General features: G+C 27.4%; 1 protein-coding gene across 1 annotated transcript in view; it reads left to right on the plus strand.

The window, feature by feature from the left end:
- Nucleotides 1–20023, plus strand: part of pard3aa (par-3 family cell polarity regulator alpha, a) — a 233055-nt gene that overhangs the window by 176231 nt on the left and 36801 nt on the right. The window contains exon 18 of the mRNA XM_073830324.1: nucleotides 7065–7204. Within this exon, the coding sequence (XP_073686425.1) occupies nucleotides 7065–7204 (140 nt within the window). The remainder of the gene's footprint in view (nucleotides 1–7064; nucleotides 7205–20023) is intronic.

Genomic DNA, 20023 nt, shown 5'->3' on the forward strand with positions numbered 1-20023 from the left:
AAAATTTAATTAAATAAAATAATGAAGAAAATAAGTAAAATAAAATTAAACAATAAAATAAATAATAATGCAAAGAAAAAGAAAAACTAATAAAATAAAATAAATAGTAAAATAAGATAATAAAAAAATGAAAAATTACTAAAATAAAATACATTTATTAAAAATAAAATAATTGCTTACTAAAGCTAAAGTTAACTAAAACTAAAGCCAAAAAAATAAAAAAATAAAGTAAAATAATAAAAGATAATTAAAAAAACATATTAAAATAACAAGAACGAGGAAAAATAAATGAATAAATAAAAATAAAATAACTGAAAAACAAAAAACAGTTTTACTCAGAAATTGCTAGTAAATTTAAACAATAAGTAACATATACAGAATGAATATAAATGTTAAATGTTAAAATAAAAACAAATGAATAATACTAATAACAACTATAGTAGTATCAGAAAAACACTAAAATAACTGAGTGAATAGTGAGTTAATTAAATTCACAAACATCAAATCTGAAAGCAAATCGTTTCACTCCAGACCTGTGTTCTTTACTTTCCAGTGGTTTGGGTTGCTGAAGTGTGTTAGTTGTTATTAGCAGAGATGCAGTCTGGCCGGAGTTAATTGGACGTGTCTCTAATGGCCTAATTGAGTGTGATGGAGTGTCTGGACGCTCAGCTCAGGTCTGCATCACAGTTGACAGAGAGACTTTTGTGATTTAACTTGTGTTAAGAACTTCATTTGTATGCATTAGTACTTTGTGCTTGCACACAACCTGGCCTTACGGAGTACAGCTTAGAGGCGTATAAAGTCATATCTCATGTGTGTTGATATGTTTTAATTACGCTTTCTCCTCTCCCCAAATGCTAATGGATCCCTGTTGGATATGAATATTAGGACTGTTCCTGTATGTTTAACATATTGCAGCTTCCTTAAGCTTAAACTCCTCCCAGATGTGTTTCACACTCCATTCTCTGGAGTTTCACCAGACTGGGGTTCAGATTCATCTCTGAAGGCTTATGCACACATATGCATAGACATCCACTTTTCTCCCTGGATCAATGAGGATGGAGGCTTTCCGATTTATAGGAATAAAGGAACTTTTTGTTCATTTACTAAACCTTATAATTTTCCAAAGTTTGTGACTTGATTTTAAAAAGACAATAAAGATAGTAAAGCCTATTTTTTAAGACAATCGTCAAAATATAAATAGTAGAAAATAAATTAATTAATTGAAATGAAAAATAAAAGTACCATCATTAGTTTAAAATAAATAATGCAATATAAAAATACATAGAAAATATATTATTGATTGAGAGTTATCATATGTCATCTGAAGAGTTGCAATTTTAAGCACAAGATGCATGGATTACAATTATGACAATTTTATAATTTTACTTTTTGATATTTGATTTAGTGTTTCCATTTGTTGTAATTACGTTATTTTATGTTCCACATATAAACAAAAGCCAAATAGGCAACATTTCTGGCTGAACTTTTCTCTAAAAAATAAAATAAACTAATGCAATTAAATTAAGTTAAATCAAATTAAATAAAAAATAAATAAATAACCAATTAAAAATGTTTTATTAAATTAAATTAAATTAAATTTGCAATTAAATAATAATAATATTTGTTGTAATTACATTATTTTATGTTCCACATAATAACAAAGTCAGATGAGCAGCTTTTCTGGCTGAACTTTTTTCTTTAAAAAATAAAATAAAATAAACGTATTTAAAATATTAATTAATAAATATATAATTAATAAATTAATAATTAAATAAATTATTATTAACAAAGTCATTAAAATTAAATTAAATTAAGTTCAATTAAATAAAAATAAAATAAAATAATGAAAAACCAATAACAATTAAAATACAATAATAAAATAATAAAGTCAAAAGGACAACATTTTTAGCTGAACTTTTTCTTCAAAAAATAAAATAATAAACAATTGCAATTAGATTAAGTTTATTATAATTACATAATAAAATAACCAATTAAATGCAATTAAATTAATTAAAAAATTATAATAATTTACAGTTAAATATAATAATAAAATAAACAATTAAATTACAACAATTTAAATTTGATAAAATAAAATAAAATGTTCCACAGAATAGAACTGTTTCTTAAAAAAATAAATAAATAATAATTTAATTTAATTTAAAATTTAATTTAATTGATTTAATTAATTTAATTAATTTAATTTAACATACACTCTAATAAAATAATAAAATACAATAAACAATTGAAATAAAATTTTAAATTTAAATAAATAAAAAAACTGAACTAAAATAAAACAGAAATAAATTGAATTAAGTTAAATTAAAAAATAAAATAAAATCAATTAAAATAAAAATATAAAATAAAATGAACAATTAAAATTACGCAAAAAAAAATTTCAATTAAGCTAAAAGTTTCTACTATAAAGCAGCTTTTCATTGATTTTTTACGGATTTCTGAACCTCAATGGACTGAACAGAAAAAAAAACAAGAATTCTATGTCAAAGTAGGCGGAGCCAATAAAGTCACAGAGCCACACCCACTAATTACATATTCACAATGGACCAATGGGAGTTTGAGTTTAATCTTTCTAACTCCAATCTAATCTAATTGTGGCCTAAAATTTCACTTGAAGCATATTGAGGCCTTTAGACTAGTGTGTGTGTGTGTGTGTTAGTCAAGGCTTGTAGTGCTTAATATGCCAGAAGAGAGCGAGCAACTATAATTACAAGCGAGTTTGTGAGGAATTGAGAGAGTCTAAAGAGAATACATTGACCTTATCTTCACTATAGGGTGAGCTCTCTGTCTCTCGCTCGGCTTACGTTCATCCAGTCGATATCTGTTAGACGGCACGCGTCTAATCAAGCATCATAACATCAGGATCAATACCAACAACACTCCCGTCTGCCCTCTCTAATAAAACACATCCTACACATCTACATGTGGAGCAAGCAGTAGTTTTCCAGTCTCTATAGTCTATATACTCTCAACTTAGTCGCCTGGATCGTCTAAAGCTTGTTTTGCTCTCATGCTGTTCTCAGAGTTCAGACGTGTTTTTGCGATTTGCTTCAGAGCTCCTCTCGGTCTGCCGTGAATTATGAAAAGCAAGAAACTCTCTCTGAGTGAAAGCATTCGTGACTTCAAACACTAAAGGAAAGGTTTAATGTGAGCTTGATGTTTGTAAGTAGGAGGCTCACAGGAATGGAGTTTGACGCACTTCAATCCCAAAGTTGTGACGTCTCGGCCTACCTCCGTTTGTTTCTCATTTGTTTGTTTCTGAGGGAGAAACTTGAGTCTTGAGTGTCTTTTAAACTTTAAAACTCGGCTTTCGATTTTGTGAAGATACACCAACACTGTTTTTTTTTTTTTTTTTTTGCATTGATACATTAACTATTTTTTTCCTTGGCGTTTTATGCCTAAAATTTATACATTTTCTAAAATAAACATTTTACATTATCAACAGGCCATTTTTTAGTATAGTGTGTTAAAATAAAATAGTAATTGTAATCATTAATTGTAATCACTTTTTAGAGTTTTTGCAGTATGGATTTTTTGTTTCAATTTTTAGGCCTCTAATAATGAATAATTAATAATAATAAATGTTTTGCACAATTGTTTGCACTAAAATGATGCTATTGACAGCAGTATTGAGAACAAACAATAAAAAATATTTAAATTATTAAAAACAATAAAAAAGTATTTTCTTGTTGTTATGTTGTTGTTGTTATTATTAGCACACTTATTAATAATTAAAATAAATATAATATAAAGATTGCATGAATTAACATAATTGTTACAAATAATAAAGGGACACAATCAGGCAATCAGTTAATCAGTGAATAAATCAATCAGGCCATAGCAGTCCTACATGTATTTATTTATTTATTTTGTATTGTTTTTTTTTTTTGTTGTTTTTTTTAGTAAAAGTAATTTAATTCATTTTCTTTTTATATAGTATTAACAACACAACATTAAAATTACAACAAAAAAGCTGAAAATTTATAATAATAATAAGAAGAAGAAGAAGAAGAAGAAGAAGAAGAAGAAGAAGAATAGTATATTTAATAATTTAATAATTTTAATTATTTGTTGTTTATTTATTTACTTACAAATAAATATAACAAGTTTAGGCCATATCAGTCCTAAACTTACTCTATTTATTTATTTATTTATTTATTTATTTATTTATTTATTTATTTATTTATTTATGTATAATAATAATAATAATAATAATAATAATAGTCTTAAAATTACTTTTATTTATTACAAATAAATATAAAATGTTTAGGCTATCACAGTCCTAAATTTACGCTATTTATTTATTTATTTATTTATTTATTTATTTATTTATTTATTTATTTATTTATTTATTTATAATAATAATAATAATAATAATAATAATAATAATAATAATAATAATAATAATGAAATGTTTTAATAGCACAATATTAAATCAAGTAAACAGAACAAAAAATATGACAATAACAGTTCTAAACTTACTTGGTAAATTTGTTTTTAAGAAATAAATATTTTTAATTTAATATTTTTTAATATTAATTTAATTTAGGCCATACCATTCCTAAACTTAATTAATGAATTAATATATTTATTTACAACAATAACAATAATTCATTTTCAGCTTTTTAAAAAATATTTAATAATAATAATAATAATAATAATAATAATAATAATAATATGTATGTATGTATGTATGTATGTATGTATGTATGTATGTATGTATGTATGTATGTATGTATGTATGTATGTATTTATTTATTTATTTATTTATTTATTTATTTATTTATTTATTTATTTATTTATTTATTTATTTATTTATTTATTTATTTATTTATATTTTTCATAATTTTGTTAACACAACACAATACTGCTCTTGTTACCATTATGGTAAGCATTTTAGAAAACAATTGTGTAAAACAACTTGCTTGAATGCAGTTTGAAGACCAGCAAACCATGATCTGAATATAGTGAATCAATCAATCACAGTGTTGACTGCTTGTGTCTGTGTATTTACAAAAATAAAGAAAGGTTGCTCAAACCCAGTGATCAGAGTTGATTTCAGGACAGCTTTTCAGGAGTCTTTTGTGTTTACTCCAGTCATTAGTGTAACGCTCTGTCAGTTTTGTTGTGAGTCACTGCATCATATATTTGGCCTTTGCGTCATATATTTTATCTAGTCTTGCTCTGCTGTCCTTGCTTATATTCGGTTTGGAAACACTTGCTTGCAGTATCCAGATCTGATGTCGGAGGTGTATTATGTCCTTATTTTCTCTCAGGGACACAGTGAGTGTGTGTTTGTTATGAGGTAAGAAGGAATCGGGGATGAATAATGCATCATTGATGGGTTTGTCCTCCTGCTGCACCGAGGGGACGTTTGTGTCATGGATTTGGGAGCTGTTGTTACTGTAGGGAGTGATGGAGGTCTAATCCAAGGACTTGTTTATTGTTTAGACTGGAAACCTACAGTCGCCGCAAGGCTGCACGGAAAGTTAGCTTTAAACTGAGCTGCTGAACACGGTTTGCTGGAGTAGAGCTCAGTCTGAAAAATCTCTCTTTCAGTCTCTTTCACTTCAAATCCATTTACATTTGGTTGTTTCTTTATTATATTTGTAATTATTGCTTTTATATTGTATTCCATGATTCATTTTATTATGATCATTTATTATGTTTAAACTGTAGTTGCATCGATCAAATTGTTATAATAAGGGAAATCTATATATTTTTTTCATCATTATGCAGGTTGGCAAGCTTATCAATGGTAATAAAAAATAAGTCAGCTATTATTATTATTATTATTATTATTATTATTATTATAGTCCTGGTTTTCAGTAGTTTCATTAAAAATAAAATAAAAACAGTGTCAGTTTATTTATGTATTTATTTATTATTATTATTATTATTATTATTATTATTATTATTATTATTATTATTATTATTATTATTATTATTATTATTGTTATTATTATTATTATTATAGTTCAGGTTTTCAGTAGTTTCATTAAAAATCAAATAAAAACAGTGTCAGTTTATTTATTATTATTATTATTATTATTATTATTATTATTATTATTATTATTATTATTATTATTATTATTATTATTATTATTATAGTCCGGGTTTTCAGTAGTTTCATTAAAAATAAAATAAAAACAGTGTCAGTTTATTTATTATTATTATTATTATTATTATTATTATTATTATTATTATTATAGTTCAGGTTTTCAGTAGTTTCATTAAAAATTAAATAAAAGCAGTGTCAGTTTATTTATTATTATTATTATTATAGTCCGGATTTTCAGTAGTTTAATTAAAAATAAAATAAAAACAGTGTCAGTTTATTTATTATTATTATTATTATTATTATTATTATTATTAAAGGTTTTATTATTATAGGTTTTCAGTAGTTTAATTAAAAATAAAATAAAAACAGTGTCAGTTTATTTATTATTATTATTATTATTATTATTATTATTATTATTATTATTATTGTTATTATTATTATTATTATTATTATAGTTCAGGTTTTCAGTGGTTTCATTAAAAATAAAATAAAAACAGTGTCAGTTTATTTATTTATTTATTTATTTATTTATTATTATTATTATTATTATTATTATTATTATTATTATTATTATTATTATTATTATTATTATAGTCCGGGTTTTCAGTAGTTTCATTAAAAATAAAATAAAAACAGTGTCAGTTTATTTATTTATTATTATTATTATTATTATTATTGTTATCATTTGTTATTAATTCATTTTACATCAGTCATTCAGTCATCAGTCATTTTTCCATGCTAATTTTTCAAGAAAAATGTAAAATAAATAAATAATAAAAAGCAATGACTTTATTTATTTATGCATTTATTTATTTGTTTATTTATTGATTTTTTTTAATCTATCTATTTATGTATTTATAAGATATTGTTATTTTTCCTTTTTTTTTATTAATCATTTAATAAAGTAATATTTGAGTAATTGCAATCTAATTGTATAATAATAATATATAAAGTTTCTATTTCTCCTGTGTTTCAGCACACTGAGTCCAGACACAGACATGGATGAGCTGTTTCAGAGGGAAGGTTTCGGCCGGCAGAGCATGTCAGAAAAGCGGACCAAACAGTACGGCGACGCTGCTCAACTGGAGATCATGAAGAGTCGCAAGTCCAAGAGCATGGACCTAGGTAACATCACACTCAACACTAGCACTCCCCAAACCACTTCCTGTCCCCAGGTTGCTGCTTCCTGTTCCTTCGCAATCCAGCAGCGCGGTATATGAGCCGGGGTGCATGTGCGAGCGCAGCGCTTCACGTTAAAGCTAATAGCATTAGGCACAGTACTGACTTCACCAAACTTAAAAAGTGCAGAGAGCTGATAAAAATGAAGCATTGTGTTTCTTTCCTTTCCGAACTAAGTAGGCCCTTCGCTCACCTCTGAGGTGGGTTTGAGAGACTCAAGGAGAGGTCAGGGTTGTTGCGAGCGCACCGGCCCGTCTCAGGAGACGCAGAGCTTCTGCCGCATGGCCGCGCGGCTAATCGGAGGAGATAAAACATGGCTTTCATCCTCTTCCTCCTCTCTTTATCCTCAGCCAACATCAAGACCACAGCCTCCTGAGACCGGACCCATGCCCCGCTCACTCAACACCAGACTAGACACTCGCTCTTTACACTTCACTAGCAACAGTCAAATGAGTGGAAGGTGATATAGCACTTAAAAAATGAGGAAAGAGGAATAGGGAATGTTTTTGGCAGCAGATAAGACTCATTTCAGAGCCGCATTAAGCTTTAAATGAGTTAGACTCAAGTGGATGTTGTGAGTTGAGGTGTGTTACACTCTAACCACAAATATACAGTGGCCCTTAAAAGTTTTTTTGGACACTTAAAGGATTAAAGATGCCACAAACTAAGGTTAGTTCATGTTTAAGTGTTTTTGAAGTTTTCTGACACTTATGAGAACATGTCCATACTTAATGTGTTGAACTACGTTAGAGATGTTTACTGTATTAGGACACCTGTGCGATCTTTTAAAATAATAATAATAATAATAATAATAATAATAATAATAATAATAATAATAATAATAATAATAATAATAATTGGTAATGTAGTAATTATAAAAACAAACAAAAACATAAAATAATTAGTATAGTTATGATAATGATACATTTATATTAATATGACATTTTTATTGATATAAATCTTTATATAAATCTTTATATATATATATATATATATATATTAACATATTAAATATTTATATTAATATTAATATTTTATTAATAATATCTTATTTACGGTTATTATCATGCAGGTGTTTCAGCAAAGTAAATGAATAATTTATATATATATGAAATAAAAATTTAATTAAATAATAAAAATTAAATTAAATTAAATAAAAAGTATCACAATTTCCAAAAAAATATAGGGCAGCAAAGCTGGTATTGTTATTATTTTTTTTCTTGATTAATTTCAGGTTAGTCATTTGCTATATCAATATTTTATTATTACAGTTAATATATATTTTTATTATCATGCAAGTTTTTCATGATACGTTTTTTCACATTTTAAAAGAATCAACAAAACAAATAATACAATAAAATAAAATAAAAAATGTATCATGGTTTTCATAAAAATATTGGGCAGCACAACTGTTGTTATTATTATTATTATTATTATTATTATTTTATTTTTCTTCATTTTTATTATCATGCAGGTTTTCCATGTTAAGGTTTTAAAATAAGAATGTTTAAGTTTCAAAGAATCATCAAAAATAATTAATTTATTAATAATTAAATTAAATTAAATTAAATTAAATTAAATTAAATTAAATTAAATTAAATTAAATTAAATTAAATGTATTATGGTTTCCACAAAAAATATTGGGCAGCACAACTGTTATTATTATTATTTTTTATTATCATATTAAGTTTCAAAGAATCATCAAAAATAATTAATTTATCAATAATTAAATTATTTTTAAATTAAATTAAATTAAAATAAATTAAATTAAATTAAATGTATCATGGTTTCCACAAAAAAATATTGGGCAGCACAACTGTTATTATTATTATTTTTAATATCATATGATATTATATTATATAATTATTTCAGATCAGTAATTTGCTATATTAGTATTTTATCATTAATGTTTTATTTATTTTTTATTATCATGCAGGTTTTTCATGTTAAGGTTTTTACCATTTCAAAGAATTGTCAACAAAAAATTTTTTATATATATATATATAAAAATTAGGGCTGGGACACGATTAATCGCGATTAATCGCATCCAAAATAAAAGTTTATGTTAACATACTAAATGTGTGTTTACTGTGTGTATATATAATGTATGTATAAATACACACACAAACATGTATATTAAAGAAAACTGAAAATAAAAATTAAATTAAAATAAATAAAATATTTATAATTCTATATATAATCTAAATTAAATACAAATATAACTATCCACACATATAAGTATTTTTTAAAGGCTTTACATGTATGTGTGTGTATTTATATATACATAATAAATATACACAGTAAACACACATTTAGTATGTTAACATAAACTTTTATTTTGGATGCGATTAATCGCGATTAATCGTGTCCCAGCCCTAATAAAAATATATAAAAAAATATATATAAAAATTCAGTTTTGCATCACAGAAATAAATTGCATTTTAACATATACTCACACAAACAAAACTGTTGTTAAATAGTAAAAATATACTATTAAATTACTTCTTTTTTTCCATAAAATACTTATTTTAAGACTTAAATCTATAAAATATCTTATAGATTATCTTAAATATCTTAAATACAGACCTCTAAATAAGTGAGTAAATAAATAAATAAATGCTTTTAACAGAATCAGTTAGGCAGTAGTCTGAGAAATTTGCTTATTTCTTCCTCCAGTTGTACAGAATAAATAAATGAAATGCATTTAGAGCAGGACAGATGTGGCCCGACATTACAGTCCGTTTCAAACGAGCACCATTTGAAGTCCTCTCCTCTCTACTCATTAGAAGCACATTTCAATTCCACCAAATCTCCTGTGCTTTGTTCTGATGAGCCATTTTCCTCAAATGGCATTTCTGCCTTCAGGTTGAGTATATATTTTTGCTCCTCTCAGGCTTTTAGAAAGAACACAATTGCCAGTAACAGTCAAAGAGCCAACATGGGGGAAATTACAGAAAAAAAATAAAGAAATAAGAAATCAGACTTCATGTGTGCTAAAACCGAGAGGGACAAAACGCTTTAGGTTACACCTGGTTGATGGAACTAAAACCAGCTAACACACATAGATCTGCCCAACGCTTCTGAATGTTATCGCATGATAATTTGTTCAATTCTCACGGGTTTTCCCACTTTGTCTCTGTCTCACGTCTTGTCTCACTTTCACCAAGTGATTTGCATGCCTCTTGGTTTGGCCTTTGTAAATGTCAAGTAACATCTGTAATGGAATGAGTTGCATGGGTCTGGGAATGGTGGAATGTCTTGAATTAACCAATCACAATTGTTTATGCCTCCCTAACAGTAGCCGACGAGTTTAACCTCACTCCCCGCAGAGAGAGGACAGAAGGTAAGGGACACTAACCTCACGCACCGGATCTCTGTGTGTCTGGCCAATGCTCATGTTTGGTGGACTTCTAATGGTGTTTCAAAACATTCTCACACAAATCACTGGAGCTCTGTTTCAAAACCTAGCCATATGCCAGCAGCTGCATTACGTTGGCACCATGTTTACTTCACTTAGTTTAAAGTCTAAAGCAGCATTGTGTGTATCCTTCATGCAGGAAGTAATTCCAAAATGCACTGGGAGTTTACTGCCCTACAAAGGCTAAGTACAGTAACTACACCAACACTAAAAAGAAAAAAGTTTTTACACCAGCCAGTCAAACATGTTGTGGGTAGATTAGTGGTAATGCATTCATGTAGTGCCTTCTTAGGAAGAATTTTTTTATAGATAAAAACATGACAATGCAAGTGCAGATACTGCACTCTGCCTTTGGATGACCTGAAAAACTAAAACACTATTGGAAAAGCAAGGTGCAGTAACTACAAACTAAATATGTTCCAATAATAACTTTAATTTGTAATAACTTAAATATTTTTATTGATCTTTGCATGCCGTGAATGTTACAGTTGCTCAGTAGTAAGCCTCAATATTAAAGATTCATCTGCTCCTTTCACAACAGAAGCTAATTTTTGCTTATTTTATTTAAAAAGTAATATATTACAGACCTACAGGTTGCTTTAAAACAATAGCTGAAAACAAATTCACACAATTTAAACAAAATAAGAAGAACAAAGTAGCCTAGAGTGTGTAGGCTGTTCTCAGATGTGTACATTTCATCACTTACTGTGGTTTGCCTTGGTATTCGTTTGGATTTTGTAGTTACTGCATTTTTGACACTCTCTTTTTTTTTTTTTTTTTTTTTTTTTTTTTTTTAAGGGACAAAATTGAACCAGGAAACTTTGCCACAAGACAAAACAGTTGTCACAAAGCCCATTTTAAGCCTTAACTCAATTTTGACCAAATGTGTAGTTACTGTGCTTTGCCTTTGGAGGGCAGTGTAGTGGGGTGGAGGGGGGATATTTTGACCTTATTTATTTATGTATTTCTCAATATAAAGCCCTATTTGTACCCAATATTTATGCTGTTAGCCAGAGGTGGACAGTAGTAAAGCGTTTTTACTCTGCTTTAAAAGTGTCTTGCTACATCCCAATTTGCATACTATCCGTCCTATATAGTATTCGAAAACAGAATTAGTATGTCCCAAATCGTAGTATGTTTTAAAAAGTATTCCAAAGTTTCCCGGATGGTCTACTACTTAACTTTGGAATTCGAAGTGCGGATCAATGCACTCTAACGGCTAATATTGCTTACAACACATTGCACGGTAAACGAGAATTCGATTAGAACTACAAACAAGTGTTAAAAAACTACAAACATGGCGCATATGCGCGACCAATGGACAGGTAGAGAAAGGGTTTTAAGTGATAAATAATCAATGTGTTACCTAATAAAAAATGTTATATTTCACGTGCAGCAACATTATGAAATTTTATAATGATAGGTTTGGTCATTAACTTTTTAAATGCATCATTATGCAAACACGAGAGCAGAGTTCTGGGCATGAAAGACTAGTAAAAAGAAAGTGCCTCTTCATTTCTCTCTAATATGGTAAGTAATCAAACTAAACGAAATGTAGATGATGTTAACTGACAGGGCCGTTTAAACAGTGACAGGATTCAGGTAACTAAGCAACAGAGCGTCCGTTAAAGACGAAGTAGTATGTCCCAAAATCTGCCTACTATTCTGCTACATACTCAAAAGTATGTACTTTTTCTTCACAAAAAGAGTATATACTTTTGGGGCATAGTATTAAGTATGTGAATTGGGACACAGCATCTGTACTTTTTCAGAGTGTTTGTCTTTTGTAAGTTAGCCTACTAATATTATTATTAAATATTAAACCTCGGAAAAATCCCATAGACTTATATTGACGGAATGCATCTATCTAGTCAAGCCTAGGAATCATGCTAGTAACTTGGTAATTATGTTAAAAACATGCTAGCAACATGTTAATATGCTAGAAACATGCTAACAAAATGTTAATCATGTTAGAAACATGCTAAGGAGGCTAGAAACATGCTAACAAAATGCTACTCATGCTAGAAACATGCTAGCAAAATGCTAGAAACGTTAATACTAGAAACATGCTAATAACATGCTAATTATGCTAAAAACATGCTAACAACATGTTAATTATGCGCTGATCATGTTACAATCATGTTAACAACATGCTAGTAACTTGCTAGCAACATACTATTAACATGGTAGTCATGATCAAATCATGCTAGTAACATGCTAGTAACATGCTAATCATGCTAGCAACGTGCTAGTAACTTACAAATTATGCTAACAACATGCAAGTAACATGTTAAACATGTTAGCAACAGGCTAGTAACCTGCTACTCATGATAAAATCACGCCAACAGCATGCTAGTAACAGGTTAATGATGTTAGAATCATGCTAACATGTCAGGAACATGTTAATTGTGATAAAGCCATGATATTAACATGATAGTCTAAGATGTTAGAATCATGTAAACAACATGCTAGTAACTTGCTAATAATGTTAACAACAAGTTAAACATACTAGCAACATGTTAGTAACTTATGCTGGTCATAATAAAATCATGCTAGCAACATTGTAGTAACATGCTAACATCAAAGTCAAGCCTAGCAACTAGAATCATGCTATTAACTTGGTAATCATGTTAAAAACATGCTAGCAACATGTTAATTTGCGATAAACATGCTAACAAAATGTTTATCAGGCTAGAAATATGCTAGCAAAATGCTAGAAACTTGCTAATCATGCTAGAAAAATGTTAACAACATGGTAATAATACTATAAACATACTAACAACATGCTAATTAGACTAGAAATGTGCTAACAACATGCTAGTAACATGCTAACATCATAGTCAAGCCTAGCAACTAGAATCATGCTAGTAACTTGGTAATCATGTAACAACATGCTAGCAACATGTTAATATGCTAGAAACATGCTAACAAAATTATTTATTATTTTAGAAAAATGCTAGCAACAGGCTAATCAGGCTATAAACATGCTAACAAAATGTTAATCATGCTAGAAACATTAACAAAATGCTTATCATGCTAGAAAAATGCTCACAAAATGATGTATCATTTTAGAAACGTGCTAGCGACAAGCTAGTAACTTGCTTATCATGCTAGCAACAGGCTAATCGGGCTAGAAACATGCTAACAAAATGATAATCATGCTAGAAACATAATAACAATGTTTATCATGCTACACACATACTAACAAAATGATTTATCATTTTAGAAACATGCTAGCGACAAGCTAGTAACTTGCTTATCATGCTAGCAACAGGCTAATCGGGCTAGAAACATGCTAACAAAATGATAATCATGCTAGAAACATAATAACAACGTTTATCATGCTACACACATGCTAACAAAATGATTTATCATTTTAGAAACGTGCTAACAACATACTAATCTGGCTAGAAAAATGCTAACCACATGCTAATCATGCTAGAAACATCCTAGCAAAATGCTAGAAACTTGCTAATCATACTGGAAACATACTAACAACATGTTAATCATGCTAGAAACATGCTAACAAAATGTTAGTAATGCTAGAAAAAATGCCAACAAAATGCTAATCATGTTAAAAACATGCTAACAAAATGATTTATAATTTTAGAAACATGCTAGCAACAGGATAATCAGGCTAGAAACATGCTAACAAAATGCTAATAATGCTAGAAAAATGCTAACAAAATGCTAATAATGCTAGAAAAATGCCAACAAAATGCTAATCATGTTAGAAAAATGCTAGAAATTTGCTAACAAAATGATTTATAATTTTAGAAACATGCTAGCAACAGGATAATCAGGCTAGAAACAATGCTAACAAAATGTTAATAATGCTAGAAACATACTAACAAAATGATTTATAATTTTAGAAACATGCTAGCAACAGGATAATCAGGCTAGAAACATGCTAACAAAATGTTAATAATGCTAGAAAAATGCTAACAAAATGCTAATAATGCTAGAAAAATGGCAACAAATGTTAATCATGTTAGAAACATGCTAAAAATGTGTTAATCATGTTAGAAACATGCTAACAACATGTTAAACAAACATGCTATTAACATTCTAGCAGCATTGTAATCTTGCTTGCAAAATGCTAATTGTGTTATAGCTAGCACACAATTTAAGCTATTTGTTTTTAGTTTAGCAACATGCTAATGTTAAATTCTATTCAAATTGTGATTCTGGAGATGAGATTCTGTTATCCTGAAGATACTCCCTGTGTAGGCCGTAGACAGCGAGGCGACTCGCTAGGTTCTGGAACAGAGCCGCAGTATTCTTAGAAAGATAAATGAAGAGTGTGAGACCACCGGTGACGTTAGAAATGAGTCCAGCGACAAGTTTAATCTGCGCTCGGAAAAATCTTTCCAAACGGCCCTGCTTTGACTTCACGACTCTCCTATCTGCTGTTAGCTGTTAGTAATCCATCTAACTAAACCACTGTGTGCGTTTTGCTCGTTAAGGAAGTCATTTGAAGTAATTGCCATCAAACCAGAGAGGGTGTTGCTTTCTCTTTTTTTCCCATTGAAATGAAGTGCCACGGTGTTAAATAGACGTTTTGGCAACAAGTTTTTCTGGAAAGCCAAGCGCGCTGGCTGTTCTTGAGGGACTATGATGGAAGAAAACATTAATTATGCCGAGGGCTGCTGGAACGGGGAAAGAAACAGAGGTGTGTATGTATGTACGCATACACATCTGTGTGAGGAGAGATTGCTGAAATTCTGTTTCGAATAAAGAGCCTCAATGTCAGACGGGCCGCTTCGGTTTACTGCAATTAATCCATCAATGTCAGGCGTCTGGAGCAGAGAGTTCTAGTTACAGCTCAGGGGAGAACACAGTCATGTATGGACACCGGAGGTTCACAGTCATGTTATGTACAAAAGTCAAAGCCTTTATATGTTAAAGTCAACATGAAGTGCTGCTCACAACCCTTTATATCTGCATTAAATGAGAAATCCTTGAAACAAACAAAGTAAAGCGGGAATTGAATGGATTGAGGAGATTCATGTTGAATGCAGTAAGAAAGTTAAAGCAGGAGTTGCATATTAATCATGTGGCTGAAAATCAGCTTTTACTCAAATGCTTCTTACATTATCTATTTGCTTTCAGTATTTTTACAATTTACAAACCACTTTTCTAGTAAAATGTGTTGTGATTGGTTATTTTGTTACAGTATTTATTCATCTTTGTTAATGTTAGTTAAGTAAAATACAACTTTTGTTTATTTCACGTTAGGTTCATTACATACTTGTTGAACATTTGGTATTAATACGTGATTTAGTAATTTTTTTATTTTTATTTTTTTGCTAGTTAACAATTGTTAACAAAAAAAAATGTGATTCAAAGTGATCCATTATTCTGAATTAGTTTTGTATATTTATATTTTTAGTTTTCATTTTATTTATTTATTTATTTTAAATAATTTAGTAGTTATTTTAGTACATCAAGTTAAAATTAAAAAAAAAATGAAAAATGTAGCTTGGGCAAGTAGAAATAAAATAAATTTAAAATATTTTTTTTTTTTAAATATGTATATATATATTTTTTTCTTCTTTTTTCAGTTTATTTAAAAAAATATTTAGTAGTTTGTTTTTATTTGTATATTTTTTTTATTTCAGTTGTAGTTTTATTTATTTTAATACAACAAGTTAAAATAAATAAAAAGGAGAAATGTCGCCTTGGCAAGTAGCTAAAATAAAATAAAATAAAATTAAATAATTTTGAATTGGTTTTTATAATTATATTTTCTGTTTTCATTTTAGTTTGTTATAAAATAATTTAGTTTGTTTATATTTTTCTAAAATTTTATTTCAGTTGTAGTTTTAGTTATTTAATACATCAAGTTAAAATAAATAAAAAATAGAAACTTTTGGCAAGCTTTGGCAAGTAGCTGAAATAAAAATAAAATATTAAAATTATATTTTCTGTTTTCATTTTAAACTGCATTTAGTATTTTTATATTTTTAATTAATTTTTGAGTTGTAGTTACAGTTATTCTAGTTAAAATAAATAATAATAACAAATGTTGCCTTGGCAACACGTAGATGAAATAAAATACAATAAATGAAGTGTCACCATTATTTTGAATTAGTTTTTATATTTTCAGTTTTCATTTTAGTTTTTTTTTATTATTATATAGTATTTTTTTTAAACATATTTTAATAAAGTTAAAATAAATAAAAAAAGAGAAACATAGCTTTGGCAGGTAGCTGAAATAAAATAAAATAAAAAAAAGTGTCACCATTATTTTGAATTTGTTTTTATATTTCAATTTTATTTATTTTTTTTAGTAGGGTTTTTTATATTTTAATTCATTTTTATTTCAGTTGTGGTTTTAGTTATTTTAGTACATCAAGTTAAAATAAAAAAAAGAGAAACATAGCCTTGGCAAGTAGCTGAAATAAAAAAATTAAAATAAAATAAAATAAAAAAGTGTCACCGTTATTTTGAATTTGTTTTTATATTTCAATTTTATTTATTTTTTTTAGTAGGGTTTTTATATTTTAATTCATTTTTATTTCAGTTGTAGTTTTAGTTATTTTAGTACATCAAGTTAAAAAGATACATAAACATAATAAAATAAAACATAAATAAAATAAAATAAAAATGTCACTTATTTTGAATTTGTTTTTATATTTAGACTTTTTAAAATTATTTAGTGTTTTATATATATATATATATATATATATATATATATATATATATATATATATATATATATATATATATATATATATTAATTCTTTTTTTTTTTCAGTTGTAGTTTTATTTTAGTACATCAAGTTAAAAAAGAGAGAGAAAATAAAATGTTTTATTTCATTTTGTTTAGTGTTGTCTTTTTCATTCTTGTGAATGACAAGCAAGCTCACTTGTCTTATTAATAAAGAAAAAGGAAGATATTAAGTCTAAATAAGACAAAAATAATCATTAGCATTGTTAAATAATCATAATATACGATTTATTATTGTGTATAATTTATTAAAATAATGTATTATTAATAATAATGCTAAGTATAATATTTGTCTTCATAGTTTCATAGGGCTGTTGAGGTTTACAAAACAAAATTGTTGTAAAAATGTTTTCTACCATAAAGGGCTTTAATTTAAGTCTGTGGCTGAGCGGTTGATATTATTTTCCAGTATTAGCTCTACAGTGCTCACTTTCTTTTTATTACCAGATCTACAGCCTAAGCTCCATGTTCTCACAACCTAATAAACCTCAATACCGTTGTGGTTAAAAGCGCCTAACATAAAGTAACCAAACCCAAGACATCTTTACGTACAACCTTCAAAGTTTGCAGACTTTATGTCTGTGAGTGACAGTGAATGATGTCAGATTGAGATTCCTGAGGGAGCAGAAATAAAAGTGACTCAGCAGATTTTGATATCATTACGCCAACGAGACAGATGAAAGTGTCTTGACTGATTGGCTCGCGGCATTACAAGTTAATTAGGACAGATGTAGAGGAGCGAGGGACAACCTGGACATCCTCTGCTCCACTAATGATCCAGGATACAGGGAATGGAGGGTGAACTGACCCCGAGACTCCTTCAATCTTCCTGGACGCTCCGGGACGAAAACTCCTTGGCTGGCCGCAGAGCTATTTTTAACCTAATAACCCTTTTAAGTTGATGCATAAAATTGCAGATAGCTGAATACATTAGACGTGACGGATGGCGCTTTCATACGCAAATTCTGGCCTGTGTTACCTGGAGTATCAGTCAGGAGGATACTGTTGGCCATCTTAACAAAAGCGCGCTCACAACAGCCATTCATCGCTTAAATGCTGCTTTCCCATAGCGTTTAATGGTGATCGGTCTTGGAGGTGCCTTTGTGGCTTTGGTAATTAAAGGCACTTTATGATGTAGATATGTCTTCGCTGTTGTTGTGTCCCGTTGCTTTTCATCTCATTCCACTTTGAGTAACAGGGTTTAATGATGCTGGTTTTGGATACTGTAGTGATAAACTTCACTTTAAACGTTTAGGAAATCACTTCTGCTGATCAAAGCTGCATTTATTTGACCAAATATTTGTGAAATATTATTTATTTATTTATTTATTTATTTATTGACATTTATAGAAATGAAATTGTATATGTTTTCATAGTATTTTGGAGTATTAAAAAAAGTATATTTTTTTTTATATTTAGTAATATTTTATTTTATTATTTTGTTTTATTTTTGGAGCTTAGCAAATTCAAACCTTAATCACTGTTATTATTTAGAAAAAAAATCACATTTTGTTATTATAATACCATGGCAATACTGTTTATTTATGGATATACACACCATATCCCTTACAGAAAAAAAAAAAAAATGTAAAAATAAATAAAATAATTTCAAATATATTTGCATATTTTGACTTTTTTTTCCCTCAACATAGTTTTGCAAATATATTTTTGGCCATATAATAAATATAATATAATATAAATATTTAGAAAATATATTTTAAAAATACAAGCAGTTTTGGCCAAAAACACTCAAATTATTATTATTTTTTTTTGTTATATAGGAACACCACAGACATGTTTTATTTATGTATTTATGTATTTTTTTACAGATACAAAATTAATCTCTTTTTCATTATTTTAATTTTACAAATATTTTTGATTTTAAATACAGTTCATATAATTATTGTTAGTTAATGTTTTTGTTGTTTTTCTTAATATAAAATAATGTATTATAAAATAATATAAAACAATATAATACAATACAATACAATATAATGTAATACAAAAATTAAAACAAAGAAAAACTGTTAGCTATATGGGAAATGTTTTTTTTTTTTTTTTTTTAAGGAATGTATGTGTTATTCTTTTGTTTATTTATTTATTTATTTATTTATTTATTTATTTATTTATGTGACTGACAGATCCAGAATTAATATATTTTTTGTTATTTTATTTTACTAATATGTTTGAGTGTATTATTGTTAGTTAATACTTTTTTGCTGCTTTATTTTATTTTGTTTTATTTTATTTTAAACCTTATTTACTGTCATTATTTAGAAAAAAAATCACATTTTGTTATTGTATTACAATATAATACAGTATATAATATGATATAATGTAATATAATGCAGATGTTTTTAAAAATATATTTTAAAAATATATTTTTTGGCAAAAAAAAAAACAAACAAAAAAAATGTTATTATTTTTTTGCTGTATGGATACACCACAGTGTATTTTTTTTTAAAGAAATGTGTTATTTATTTATTTGTGGGACTGTACAGATCCAGAATTAATTCATATTTTTTTTATTTTACTAATATATATATATATATATATATATATATATATATATATATATATATATATATATATATATATATATATATATATATAT

The sequence above is a fragment of the Garra rufa genome, chromosome 24 (assembly GCF_049309525.1).
Source record: "Garra rufa chromosome 24, GarRuf1.0, whole genome shotgun sequence".
Taxonomy (NCBI): domain Eukaryota; kingdom Metazoa; phylum Chordata; class Actinopteri; order Cypriniformes; family Cyprinidae; genus Garra; species Garra rufa.